Source organism: Ornithorhynchus anatinus, chromosome 1 (genome assembly GCF_004115215.2).
Source record: "Ornithorhynchus anatinus isolate Pmale09 chromosome 1, mOrnAna1.pri.v4, whole genome shotgun sequence".
NCBI classification, from domain to species: Eukaryota; Metazoa; Chordata; class Mammalia; order Monotremata; family Ornithorhynchidae; genus Ornithorhynchus; species Ornithorhynchus anatinus.
Genome location: NC_041728.1, coordinates 66979279 through 66993819, shown reverse-complemented (window position 1 = coordinate 66993819; position 14541 = coordinate 66979279). Strand labels below are relative to the sequence as shown.

General features: G+C 44.6%; 1 protein-coding gene across 12 annotated transcripts in view; it reads right to left on the bottom strand.

The window, feature by feature from the left end:
- SLC8A1 (solute carrier family 8 member A1) overlaps positions 1 to 14541 on the bottom strand; it is a 437445-nt gene that overhangs the window by 49236 nt on the left and 373668 nt on the right. For 3 of the 12 annotated variants that reach the window (XM_029081534.2, XM_029081576.2, XM_029081577.2), the window contains exons 3-7: positions 11302 to 11408; positions 7648 to 7668; positions 7190 to 7207; positions 7050 to 7064; positions 1763 to 1831 (exon numbers count right to left, since the gene is read on the bottom strand). In XM_029081534.2, coding sequence (XP_028937367.1) covers positions 1763 to 1831; positions 7050 to 7064; positions 7190 to 7207; positions 7648 to 7668; positions 11302 to 11408 — 230 coding nt within the window. Of the gene's footprint in view, positions 1 to 1762; positions 1832 to 7049; positions 7065 to 7189; positions 7208 to 7647; positions 7669 to 10673; positions 10778 to 11301; positions 11409 to 14541 lie in introns of all 12 variants that reach the window. The other 9 variants (XM_029081636.2, XM_039912185.1, XM_029081690.2 and 6 more) reach the window with 9 other exon arrangements.

Sequence of the window (14541 nt, the reverse complement as noted above, 5' to 3'; positions counted from 1 at the left end):
CAGGCCTGGAAGTCAGAAGGACCTGGGTTCTAATCCCAGTTTCACCACTTGTCTGTTCTGTGACCTTGGGCAAGTCACTTCACTTCTCTGGGCCTCAGTTACCTCCTCTTTAAACTGGGGATTAAGACTCTGAGCCCCATGTGGGACAGGGACTGTGCTGAACCTGATTAACTTGTATCTACCCCAGAGCTTAGTACAGTACCTGGCACTTAGTAAACACTTAACAAACAACATTTAAAATAGGAAGGGATGCCAAGGAGAGAGGAGCAGCAACAACCATGAAGGGAAGGACCATCTTCCATCTTTGCTGGCTAGTTGGGTTGTTTTATGATGAAGGACCTGACCTTTTTCGCATTGGTTCTTTGCCTTCCCCAGTGGGGTCCTAGAGTGGCATTCCGGTTACACTGAGAACAGGTGTTCTGAAGCGTCCGAGGCGGAGCTCACGAAAGTGGGCCAGGGGAGAAGTAGAGAGGGGGTGATGGGGATGGGGGACTACTAGCAATATTGCTTGACATCTCCTCCATTGTTGAAGACCCAGTTGGGAAGGAAGGAATGGAAAGGGCAATGGTCACTGCGGCCCTTGCAGGGGCTGAAGCAGACACAGTGCGTCTTCAGTGGGAGATCGGGAGGGCAGCGAGGAGACAGAAGGCAGTGAGCGGGATGTCACCACCGCACCTTCAACAGGCCTAACTGGGAAAGTTGGATTCAGCAGAAAAGACAAACCACCCCGTTAAGAATTTGGAGCTCTGTTCCTTCCCAGCATCTTTTGAGCCAAAAGCAAGATTGTGTTGGATTCAGATAAACCACTGGGGGACAATTCAGAGAGACCTATCACCCGAAGACAGACCCTCCCCCTTCAAACCAACATGTTTTCAGGAACAGCTAGCTCTCCCTTTCCTTCAACACAAAAGCAAAGATGGAGACCCACCTTGAGGGAGACCCAGCTGCAATTGTGTTCTGCTCAATCACAGCTGGGCCCAAAAGCCTCGAGCCAGGGGTTCTAAATCCTAACTAGAAAGGAATACGACAGAAGACCAGTCTCAGGAAAACCAAGGATGCGGTGTGGGCCTTTCGGTGGAGTTCTTGCTAAAGAGGTGCTACTCTTCTGTTTACAGAGAAAAATCAACAATTAGTTTAGAGTGGGAAAATGTAGTTAGAGGTGTCTTGAGACCATCACTGTCCTGGATTCTCCAACTTTTCGCCTATGCTGACAAAAGGCCCCAAAGAGGCAAGACTAAACCAGATGCAATACATTTACTGCTCTAGGTTCCCTTGAGGCCCTAGGAAAGGAATCAAACAGTGCGATCTTCAAGGCAGCCTTCTGTCCTGAAGGGAAAGGAAATACACTGACTTGGGATCAAAGGGTACAGATTTGATTTTAATGAAGCTTCCATTTTCTTAGGTAGAACAATCCTTTCGCTTCTGGGGATGCGACAGACTTTTTCCAAAGCCAATGTCCCCCAGGGAACTGGGGAAATATGGATTCTTTTCCCCAACACATTCTGCCTTCTTCACCCTTCGTGACCAGGTGTTTTTTTTCATAAGAACACTGAAATCACAGGCCCAGGTACCCACATTCCTAGATCAGGGCAGAGGCTGCCCCAGACTTCTAGCTACAAAGATCTGTTTCCAGGGTTGTCCTGTGACCGAGGAGACGGAAGTTCCAACCCGAGCATCCGACAGCAGGATAGCCGGAACCCCTGAAGCAGCTGACGCTCATGGAATTATCCTGTGGGCTAGCGTGATCACGATGAAATGGTACCTGCAATGCTGATTACAGTGGAGGGGATGGCGCGATCTCTAGCATGAACCTTCCTGAAGACAGGCTGGCCTAGTGAAAGGAGCAGCAGAGAACCAGCTGAATAAACGGCACAGATTTGTCAAGGCTGCTAGGCTGTGGAGTTAGTAAACTAGAGTCCACCACGTACACACAAATATATTCACACCCCCCACCCCCGTCACGTTCATGCAAAGGTTAGATTTTGTTGAATGTCCACATCGGCTTTCCGGTTCTCTCAAGCTTCTTTTGGAAGTGTCCAAGGGGACTCCTGTAGTTCTCTAACCACAGTAGGTGCTCGGTCCAACCTGTTGGTTGATGGACAGCCCGTTTCCTTGGTTTGCTTAACTGAATCTGGCCAATTCCTTCTCTATGTTGTGTTTTAGCAGTAAACTGGGTTGGAGGGAGTTTCAGGTTCACCAACGAGGGAATCGGGGCAGTCAAGAGCCTCTTGAATAGTGGCTTCCTCTCTGCTCTCTTGCTACGGGTGGGAGGTACGCCCTGGAGTCTCCGATGACCCAGAAATAGCTGATCCAAGGAGTCAACAGACAGGCGGTCTCCCCTTTAGAGCCAGAGCTAGAGATTTCCTGGGATGCTTGCCTCTTTAATGCTGCATCAGTCGATCAATCGATGATATTTATTAAGCGCTTACTGGGTGTAGAGCACTGCACTAAGTGCTTGGGAAAGTACAATGCAACAGACTTGATAGACTTGATTCCTGCATGAAAGGAACTTACAATACAGAGGATATGTGGGACTGAGGGTGGGGTGAATGTCACATGCTTAAAGACTACGGATCCAAGTCCAACAGCATTGCAGGAGGGGGAAAGGGAGCAAGGGAAGTGAGGGCCTAGCTGGGAAAGTCTTCCTCCAGGAAGCCTTCCTAGATTAAGCCCCGCTTTTCCTCTGCTTCCCCTCCCCATCGCCCTGACTCGCTCTCTTTCCTCTACCCCCCTGCCCCACAGCACTTGTATATATTTGTACATATTTATAATTATGGTTCTATTTATTTGTATTAATGATGCGTATATATCCTTAATTCTATTTATTTATAATGATGCCACCGATGCTTACTCATGTTTACTTGTTTTGATATCTGTCTCCCCCCCTCTAGACTTTGAGCCCACTGTGGGCAGGGATTGTCTCTGTTGCTGAATTGTACTTCCAAGTGTTTAGTACAGTGCTCTGCATACAGTAAGCACCCAATAAATATGTTTGAATGAATGAATGAAGGATTCTTGGAGGTGTGATTTAAATCAAGCTAATTATACGAACCAGTTAGGGACTCCCCTAGCAGGGTCATTGATTGGGACAGCCACTCTGGGGTCATGGCATTGGGCAATGGATATGTCACGCACTCCTCCGTTTGGATGTAGAGACCCTCTCCCGCCCCCCACATTTTCGAATGTCGGTTACTGCCTACTGGGTTAAAGCCACCTTGGGCTTCTCCTGTGAAAACGATTTAGATTCCAGTTGTCTAAATCCACCCTCCTAGGCCAGAAGAACCCTGAATAATTAGCTGTGAGGAGAAAAGGTCTCTAAATTTATGTGGTTTGGTTCTAAGGCATTTTTAGGTCACATTTTTTTCCTTTTGTGCTGGAGCCCTATAGTTAATTAGCTAGAGCTGTTTTAGGGTTGAGGGCCAGGAGGATTTTCCGCTGCCCTTTTAGCTCTTAAAAGCAACATTTTTTTTTCCAGGTACAACTTAGTGACCTCTAATGAGAGCAGGCCCAGAAAGAATGGCGAGGCCCATGGAGCTGTTTGCAAAGGAAAAACAGATCTTCTTTCCACCACCCCAGTCAAAGAGATGCTGGAAGAGTTGGCACTGGACAGGGGTCAAATGGCATATTCTCATGGACATGCCCCCATCCAGAGGTAAAACCCCATCCAATTGCTCCTTTCAGGAGATCCTAAAGCTAAAAGAACAGGTCAACTTGACAACCTCTCAGAGGTCCCAGAGATCACAATGGACTTTTGATCTAAGGAAAGCAGTGTGGTCCGGGGAAACAACACAGGCCTAGTGGAAAGGGAATGGGTCTTTCCCTTCCCTTCCCTTCCCTGCGTCACTTAACTTCTCTGTGCCTCAGTTCCCTCATCTTCCAAATGAGGATTCAATACATCTGTTCTCCTTCCTACTTAACGACTGTGAGCCTCATGTGGGACCTGATTCTTTTGTATCTTACCCTAACAAGATAGAGTAAGGAATGGGGAAGCAATGTGTCTGTTTATTGTTTATACTGTACTCTCCCAAGTGCTTAATACAGTGCTCGGCACACAGTTAGTGCTCAATAAATACGACTGTCTGACTGACTAGTAATGAGGATGATGGTATTTGTTAAGCACTTACTATGTGTCCTGGCAATGTTCTAAGTGCTGGGGTAGATACGAGCTAACCAGTTTGTACAAGGTCCCTGTCCTTCATGGGGCTCACAGTTTTAATCCCCATTTTACAGATGCTGTAACTGAGGCACGGAGAAGTAAAGTGACGTGTCCAAAGTTACACAGCAGATGAGTGCCATAGCCAGAATTAGAACCCAGGTCCTTCTAACTCCCAGGCCCATGCTCTATCTCCCACGCTGTACAGTGCTAGGAACATAGTAAGGCTTAACAAATACTACGGTTGCTACCTCTGAGCTCAGGGAGGGATTCGAGCCTGCCAATGGTCTCTCGTCACGACAGATCAAAATCCTTGTCCAAATGGGATCCGAGATCTTTTCATGGATGACAGCCATGGAGACCAAAAAAGGGCAGAAACTGTTAGAGGCATGGAAGCCTGGCTCTCATCATAGGTGGCCTGGCCTTGTGGAAAAAGCCTAAATTCTAGTTCTGGGCTGTAAGGCCAACTCTTTCAATGGCCTGTTGGATGATTTAGCCTCTGAGCCTCAGATTTCCTGTCAGTAAAATGGGCACACTGGTAGTTGTTAAGCGCTTACTTTGTGCCAAAGAGTACTTTGTACTCTTGATTCTATTTACTGCTATTGTTCTTGTCTGTCTGTCTCCCCCGATTAGACTGTAAGCCCATCAGTGGGCAGGGACTGTATCTGTTACCGATTTGTACATTCCAAGTGCTTAGTACAGTGCTCTGCACATAGTAAGCGCTCAATAAAGACTATTGAATGAGTGAATGAATGAATGAATGAATGAATGCCAGGCATTGTATTAAGCACTGGAGTAGATTGAAACTAGTCAGCTTCGACACAGTCCACGTCCCACTTGGGGCTCACAGTCTTAATCTCCATTTTATAGATGGGGTAACTGAGGTACAGACAACTGAAGTGACTTGCCCAAGGTCATAGGGCAGATAGGTGGCGGAGCTGGGATTAGAAAATGAAGGACTCTCAGGCCCGTGCTCTATCCACTAGACCACACTGTTTCCTCCCCCCTCACAGGAAGAAGTTGAGGCTAAATGGAAATAATCTATGTGAAAGTATTTTTGAAAAATATATGTTCTATTGAGAAGCAGCATCGCTTAGTGGATAGGGTATGGACCGGGAAGTCAGAGGGAGCTGGGTTCTAATCCTGTCTTTGCCACATGTCTATTGTGTGACCTTGGCCAAATCACTTCTCTTCTCTGGGCCTCAGTTATCTCATCTGTAAAATGGGGATTAAAGGTGAGCCCCATATGGAACAGGGACTGTGTCCAACCTGACTAACTTGTATGTACCCCAGTGTTTAGAACAGTACTTGGTATATAGTGAGTGCTTAACCAAGCACAATAATAATAATCATTATGAATAATGGTTTATTAATGAAGTTATTAATAAGAACCCATAACCTGAACAACAGTGACATTCATTCTCGACTGAGAAATTTTCCCTTTGCTTTTCATGTGAGAAATATAATCCCTTAGAAAATGTGAACGCCTTGGTTTTTATCATTTTCAGAAGTGTGAATTCTCATTGGCTCTTGGGAACGAGAAATCTTTGCTACAGCTTTTTGACAGCTCCCAGCTAGGGATCACAGACCGAAATGTCACTTTTCAGGTTCTTTTTTCCTGGATTTTGCCCCAGAAAAATCCAAAATTTGACCGTGGGTAGAACTTCTCAAGTAGATGAGAAAATATTACCAAGTATCATCATCGTTGGGTTATTCTAGTATGAAAAAGGAATGGAACAATAGGATAATCTAATCTAGCAGGTCATTCTAACCCTAGTTTTATTCTGTACATGGGGAATTCTGAATTTTTTATTTATGTATTTGAACTATGTGTCAGACACTGTACTAAGAGCTGGGGTCGATACAAGACAGGTAAGTTGAACACAGTCCATGTCCCACATGGGGCTCACAGTCTTAATCAGACGAGATAACTGAGGTAGAGAGAAGTAAAGTGATTTTCCCAAGGTCACAATTCAGACAAGTGGTGGAGCCGGGATTAGAACCCAGGTCATCTAACTCCCAGACCCATGTTCCTTTCATGCACTCCTTTTTTAGGGGGAATATTTAGACTGTAAGCTCCTTGTAGGAAGGGAACAGGTCTACTATCCCTGTTATATTGCACTCTCCCATGTGCTTAGTACAGTTCTGTGCTCAGTAAGCAGCCGATAAATATGATTGATTGATTAGATTAATTTTTTTTTTTACTATGGACTCCATTTACCCTTCTTGTCTCAGAGAATCCCAAATTGAAAAACCTCTCATGTCATTTTAAAGGCCTTTTTCCACTTGCTCTTCTAGGTAGCATTTTCGGATTTATTTTACTTCATCCAATTTTAATGCCTCTCCTTCTCTGTATTTGTAAATTTGTTTGCCAAAATTGTTCCTAAAATAATTTTTAAAAATCACCACAACTCATAGTCACAAAACTCATTTTTGAATCAATTTTTCAGAAAACCAATGGCTGAAAAGATATTCACGTGAAGAAAGAATTTTCTCAGGCTCCTAGTTCCAAACAAAGGCTTTCTTTGCTCTAGGGCAGAGAAAGTCCACAACTTCAAAAGCTGCTGTAAAACTGTCATGGGTAGTGTTCACTTTCAAATCCTTTTAGTTTGCTAAACTAAACAGTGCTTTGAGCTTTGAACAAGCAGAAGACTTTCTGAAGTCCTTAGAATAGTAATTAAATAGAATTTTGAGTTATAAATTGCTGGATAATTTTCACTTTCAAAAGACTTGCTTTTTTAAAAGTTAAATATTGATGAACACAACAAGCGTGCTGTTAAATGTGTAAAAATGGCACATCACTCTAAATTCCACAAATTGAGGTTAACCCAGGAACGTCAAGCTCTGATTTGGTGTGATTTTAGTGTAACATAAGAAACACTTAATCTCTTCTTACCATACAAACATTTTCCTTCATTAAAAAACAAAAACAAACACAAATGAGATATAACCAGTGAGCACTTGACAGAATTATACAGTAGAGAAGCAATAAGGAATATGAGGCAATTTTAATACTTGAGACTGAAACATCCATACCTGTTATTGTGAAGCCACCTGAAAGTAACAAAAAGAAAAGAGAAAAAAGATTAAAATGCAAGTTAAATTGCATCTGACTTTCTTTTGTTTCAGAGTATACACCCACCCTCTGAAAAGACAAGATCCCCCTCCTCCCCATATTATATGTTTTAAAGAGAGGAAGAATTCACTGAATGACTCTGTAATGTGATTTGGGTCATACGCATTCAATAGGGCTCTGGATTGATAAAAATAATACAAGCGTTTACCTCTCAAGCAGCAGATCTCTTAGATCATTTTAAAATGAGAATACAGCATGAATTTCCTTGCATTAGTAAAATGGTCTCAGGGATCCCACTACTCCAGTCTTGATGGAGATCAAAAGATTTAAAAGAAAAGCTGGACAAATGAAAAAAGTCACCTCACACATGGAGAAAAAGTAGGGACAATGGCAAAGGCGGGGGGAATGCAATGCTTACCAAGCTCATTCAACAACAGGGCTGTGGAGGAAACAGACAAGAGACAACACAGAATAAGAAACAAAATGAATAATGAAAATAGGAGGAATATCCAGAGAAAGACATCTAAGGAGATATGGTTAAGGGCCAAAGTACCACTGGGGCAGATTTCAGGGTGATGCAATGAACTTCAGGGTATGGAAGATTCCAGACTTCTGATCTCTAGAAGGAAGGGCTTTTCAAACTGTATGCAGTTTCGGGACATAGAAAGAAATCTGCAATCAGGGCTCATATCTGTTACTTTGTGTACTTTATAGGTTTGTATTAAACCAACACATGCTCAGGGGTTAATCGGTATCCCACTTTATAATTCATTCTATTGAATTTCAATAGTATTTCTTGAGTGCTTACTGTATGCAGGACACTGTACTAAGCACTCGGGAGAGTACACTAGAACAATAAACAGACGCATGTCCTGCCCACAACAAGTTTTCAAAGAAGAGGACTTACTCCTATAATAGGAGTGTGGTCAGAGGCCCTGGAAAAACAGCTTTGGTTCACCCGGGACAGGCAAGGAACCTTTGACTTAGGATGCAGGTTCAGTCTCCGATGTCCCTTATTTCTGATTCATTTAATTTCCATTTCTCTGGACTCTCCAGAAATGAAAATTGTTGATCTCTAATTATCTTTGATAGGCCCTACCTTCTACTGAGGGGTCAAAGATAACTATCCAGACTAGTCACGAACACTCATTTCCCGCCGTGGGTTTATCCCAGCCCACGGGGAATGCTTGAGGTATTCAACTGGATTCTATTGTGGATACAGATCCAGTGCAATTGATCGATGAATTACACAAGCACATTCAATGGGGTTGCCCTTATTGCTTTCTCAGTCTTGGTACTTTGCTTAATTTAACTCCACTAAATGATAGCCTCTGATATGTATCGTTGATTTTATTTCTACTGTCAAGAAACCACCAGACAGGGGTTAAAACCAGAGCTGACTCCAAAGGCATTTGATTTGTTCCTTCTACTGTAAGTTTTACTAGAGTGGTGATGAAACCCTCTGGGTAATCTTCTTGTAATCTTCCCTAAGCTAAAATACAGTTCTGAAAGAAATGCATTAGCTGTAAATCCTTTTCCCTAGTTTGAAAATGGAAATGGAAGACGCTGGAGAAATGTATATGATGCTTTTTAAAAACCCAGAATCTGTTTCCCATTGCCCCTCTGCTGTTGAGTCCCTTGTCCTCTTTACAATTTTGTGGAAACATTTCCTTGAGTGTCCAGTGGCTTGACGGTTTCATTCTCTAATTCTTCCAGTCACAAATTTTGTGGCTGAATATCACCTCATCATGGTCTCTGCTGGAGGTGAATCTTGTCCATCACAGATCCCAGCTTGGGGGTGTGTCAGTTTACAGGATTTTAGAACCAGGATCTGGTCGGGTGGGTTGTGAGTTCAGTCACCCTTAGCCCAAGGCTAACGTTTCAGTGATTCCACAGTGATTCTTACATTGCGAACGCTTTCTCCCTTTTGTTCCTGTGAGTCGTTCTCAAGTTATTCCTGAGGGAGAGGATATCTAACTACTTTCTTTCACCCTTGCACCAGACTGGAAGGTTACCTTAGCTCTTCCAGGAAAACTCAACAAAAGGGAAGAAAGACTGTATTCTTCACCACGCGTGTTCAGCGAAAGAGAATGGCGTGGTTTCATTTGGGAGCCCGGCAGCTGGGCTCTTGTCTGAGGAAAGCTTCATTTCTGCTGAACCAGAAATTCAGTCCAAAGGCACTGAACATCCAGATTTACTGAGATTCAAAGAGAAACAAATTTGCTCCATCAACCTCATCTGATTGGAGGCGAAATTGCCCGAGGCCAGATGAGACTACCTATATCCTTGAGTAATTGTAAATCACACTGAAAAAGTTATCATTTCATCCTTGTGCCAAATGAAGGGAAGGGTAGGGGAAAAAAAAACAGCTTAGGCTTTTCTTGAAGCTTATCTTGAAGCTATCAAAAAGGCCCATATGCAAAATATTTTATAAGGCACTGTGCATCTCTCACTGGCAAGCTCCTAGGCTATGACAGGCACATTCATTTTCTTTTCTGAGAAGTTTCTACAAGTATGCATTTGAACTTGTCCTTTCAGTTATAAATGGTGCTACCGCCAGTACGCTTTTATCCCTGAAGAAAGGGATGGCTGAATAGAACAAAATGTACTTGAGTATTCATCAACAAATCTGAATCTCAAAGCCAGTAGCTACATATATTTGGATATTAATGATATTTTATTTTTTATACTTTCGGTGTCATTCAGAAAGTTTCAGAACTATATAGGTTAAATTACTGTAGAAAGAATTTGCCTTTCCTGCTATTGGTGGTAGAGGTTTCGGGGTCCACGGAGAATTCCTATCTCGTATCCAGTGACTCAAAGAGACTGTAGAAACCCAGACAATACAACTATTAGGACAATCCCTTCGGAGGTTGAGTCTGGTGCCCTTCCTTTCTGGAATTTCATCTGTTTCTTTCTGAGCTTCCTAAAGTAAACTCTAATGCAGAATTTCCTTCAAAATCGCCTGCCGCTGATCATTCATTAGGTAGAGTCACTTTGGTCCTCACAGGTTTCCCATTTCCACCATTAACTAGGCAAAACTCCCTTTGAGGAGAGGGATGCCAATATAGGAATCTGTGGCATCAAGCAACAGAGTAAAATGGAAAAAGGGCATCCATCCTGTGCGCTGAAAGGAAACAGCTGTTCTCTCAAAACATTCTGTTATTATTTTATTTCTGAAACACAAAAAAACCCCCCGGTCCGTGAAATTCATTGCATCCCATCGTAGCCTGATTAGCTGGCATTCAACCAAAATCCATTTTAGTGGCAATTGCCTGGTGCACTTAGGGTTAGAAAAAATAGCAAGATCGGCTTGAGTTTCGAAGGAGACAAAGCAAAGGGTTCGGAAGCCAAAGGGGAGGAGAAAGTTCAGTGTGAGAGTCAGGAGACACGGAGAGAGAAGAGTACAATTTCTCGCTGGCATGTCTTGGTATACTCTCACACCTTTCATTCCTCTTCGAATCCATATTGGCTCCTCAAGTACAAGGGAGAAACTGCACTCTTTCTCATATTCCTCACGGTCAAATATTGTAAGGGGAATGATCTTCCTGTGGGAACACAAGACAAAGGCAAAACAAATGTTGGAGTCACACGCTCATGCTCCGGGGTCCACAGTGGTTACTGGGATTTAATGGGTGGAGGACACTGCAGCACATTTACCTCATGTCATTATGAACAAGGCCGAGACCTGCTTCCCACTTCCCCACTGACCGCGGCCCGCCTCTCTCAATTAGCCGTGAATCCTCGGGAGGAAATCGGAAAGCGCCTCGTTTAGGGGTTCAAATTTAAAGCCCCGCAGGTAATTCCCGAGAGGAGTGAGACAGGCGATCGAACTGAGAGTCAGTGAGCTACCTCCTCCTCACTCTCGAGGGCCCATAATGTATTGCTCCGCTGAAATGTTAAAAGAGAGCCTGCCAAGCCGTACGGGTTCGGTCAGCTGGGGTCCCAGGGAAGTCCCAAGCCCAGTTACACACAGACAGAGGAACGTGTGCATTGCAGATTCTGTTCAGGCATCCAGATGGGGGAACGGCAGGCACAAGCAGTTTGGCTCCGCTCTGGAGCAACTTCCCACCTTTCTTCTCACTCATCTCCACCAGCCGAGGTTCCCCAATCTCAAGGAAGAAGGTCTTGTTTTTCTCATACTCCTCATCATCAATTACTTTGACTGATATTGTTTTGCTGAAACAGAGAAGAATAGAGATTGACGAACAAGGGGGACAGGAAGACGAAAGGAGAAGTAGAGGAGGAAAAGAGTGTTAAAAGCGGTCTGCTCAGGTGAAGAACGAGGTAGAACTGCAGAAACAAGAATTAGGTCTTTCAGGGCTGAGGGTCAGAGGGCGAAGGTGAGCCGCGAGGATTTTACCTGTTCCAGTGCCCCCACAGCTGGTTGAAGATAGGCTGAAGTTAGAGGGGTCAAAGTAGAAGAAAGGGGAAATTGGGTGCCGATCGAAAGAAACACAGAAAGCAGAGTATGTAAAGAGAAGACAGGGAAAAAAATCATTTATCAGATAAAAACGTTAATAGGCAGAGATTGCTGGATCTGGTACTCAGAAGTGACTCCATGAGAAATAAATCCCCCAGAACCTTCAGCTGTTAGTTGAAAACATTTATCTCTGTTGAGGATCTTACTCCCAACCCCAACCCAATCTAGTCAAGATTTACCTCACCTATTACATGGACAGGGTTCATCAGCCCCAGGGGGAGCCACAAACCCATTTTAAAGGAAAAAAAATGGCTCACAAAGTTTCTTGTCTTTACCTCTAGACCCTATCCTGGCTTTGTACAAAGCCTCAAATATTTCTTAGGCCACAGACCTAAACGGACTTTCCACAGATGCTTATAATAATAATGACTGTAGTATATAAGTCCTTACTATGTGCATTTTCACCTCAGTATTGGGGTAAATACAAGATAATCGGGTCACAATCCCTGATCCACATGGAGCTCACAGTCTAAGCAGGGGGGGGAACAGGTATTGAATCCTTAGTTTACAGATGATGAATTCGAATCACAGAGAAGTTATTTGCCCAAAGTCACCCAGCAGGCAAATGACGGAGCCAAGATTAGAAATTGTGGACTTTCCATGAGCCCATGCTGCTAAAGTGGACTCAGTCCCCTTCTTCATTAGGATCTCAGAGCAAATGTTGAGTGGGTGCTGAATCAAGGCATCTGGATCATAGTTGCACTTTATGAAAATTTTCAGTTCCAATGTCAAGGGTGTTTAACTCTTGAGGAGATAATTAGCTCCTCGAGGGCAATGATCATATGTTTGGCTTCTGTTGTATTTTCCCAAGCACTTAGTAGAGGGTGTGGCACTCAATAGCCGATCAATATTTATGGTTTCTCCTCCTCCTCGTCCTCCTACCCGAACCTGACATAGTAACAACAGGGTATAACGGTGGGTCTCAGTGTTCTCTCAACCCCAGGCACCAAGCTTCGATCCGAAGCTCCCACAGAAATCATTCCTGTCCCTTCAGGGGTCCACGCTTATGCTCTGAGCTGCCACAAAAATGAATAAGGCCAGGCCATAGGTCCTTCTTTAGACAAGGCAAATCTATCCCCCGACTTGATGTGCCGAGAGTCAGCAATTCAATTTGATCTCTAAAGTTATTTCTCCCAAAGTTATCAGGCTATTAGCTGCCCTGATGTTACCCATTTATGACTTGTGACAGCCTCAGACCCTGAGGGAGAGATATCCAGTTTGGAGATTAAATGAGGGAGAAGTGGAAGGACAAAGTGTCAAAAGTCACATCCATTTTCTTGTTTTGCTAAGCACGGAGCAAAGCTTTGCATTTGCCAAAGGCTTCAGGTTGGGAAAGAAGTACTGCTATCCATTTTAGCATGTCTGCAATGCGTGGCCCGGACGGGGAACAATCCTTCAAATTCCTGCTCTTTCAAGTTCAGGAGTAGATGACATTTACTTTCCAAAGACCACCATTCAGAATTAGTTGGAACGTGCAAAGACCATGTTTGAAAATAAATGATCAGTGCCAATTGTCGAGAGCTACGGTAAACATGATCTGAGTTGGAGGCTGCAAATGTTGCCACAGCTGGAAGTTACCCGTCGAAAACGTCTGTCGGGTTACCAGTTTTTCCTTCAGTCGTATCTACTGAGCGCTTACTGTGTGCGGAGCACTTGTACTAAACGCTTGGGAGAGTACAACACGACAATATCACGGGCACATTCTCTGCTTTCCTCTTCGATATTATCTCTATTCCTTCAGTACCCATGCTACTCTATCGTCCGTAACACTGGCTAATTTCCTATAACATTCTCAGAAAGGACTTGGCAACCCCAGAACCTAATGTGAAGAAGACAAGGAGCACTGTGTTGGCCAGATATTTTCCCTGGGCAGAATTCATCTTCCAGGTTGGGGGGGGGGGGGGGGAATCTCCTTGCTACTGGAGTCAGATTCTGGTCTCCAGGACAGAATACGCTTTGCACAAATTCCTGCCTCCCACCCTGGTACCTCCTGGCTACTCTCCCTCCTTTCGTGGTCTCTGAACCCCAGACACCAGGCCAGAAGAGGTGAGGCTGGGGTCAAAAAAGGTGGGGTGCTGAAAGGGATGGGGAGAAAGTGTGGGAAAAGAGAATACAGAGAAAGGTGAGGAAAGGGGAGAGGGGAAAAGGGAGAGAGAGAGAAAAGGAAAGCAGGCAGAGGGGAGAGAGAGAAAGAAGGGTCAGTCACACTGGGAAAGAGGCAGTTCTTTTTTGCTCCCTTGACTGTTTCTTTTTAGTAGCCCTGTTAGAGGCCCAGACCACAGTAGGCCTGATCACTTGGGCCACCACTACTCCCTGGGCTATGTTGGAGGTGCTGGCCCAGGGGGCAGTGATCTGCTCTGCTTTGTCTCTTCTGGGGCCAGTGGACTGGTCGTGTTGACTATAGTCACTCAACATATTCGGGATCCCGGGCCCCAAATGGGAACTGTGGGCCTGCAGAGTGGCCATGCCAACTTTCTGGATCACCCTCTCTGTCCCTTCTCCCCACTTGAGGGAGAAGGTGGTGCCAGCACAGCCATGCAACCCGCTCCCCTCTACATCCTTTGGCTGAGAAACACAGGGGCATCTCAGCCAACCATTTTTTTTTTTTTTGGATGGCTCCCGGAGAACTTAGCGTGGGCAGTGGAATAGTCTCCAGGAGGGCAGGATGATCCCCCCAGCAGGATGTGATGGATAGAGCCCAGGCCGGCGAGTCAGAAGGTCATGAGTTCTAATCCTGGCTCTGCCACTTGTCTGTGGTGTGGCCTAGGGCAAGTCACTTCCCTTCTCTGTGCCTCAGTTACCTCATCTGTAAAATGGGGATTAAGACCG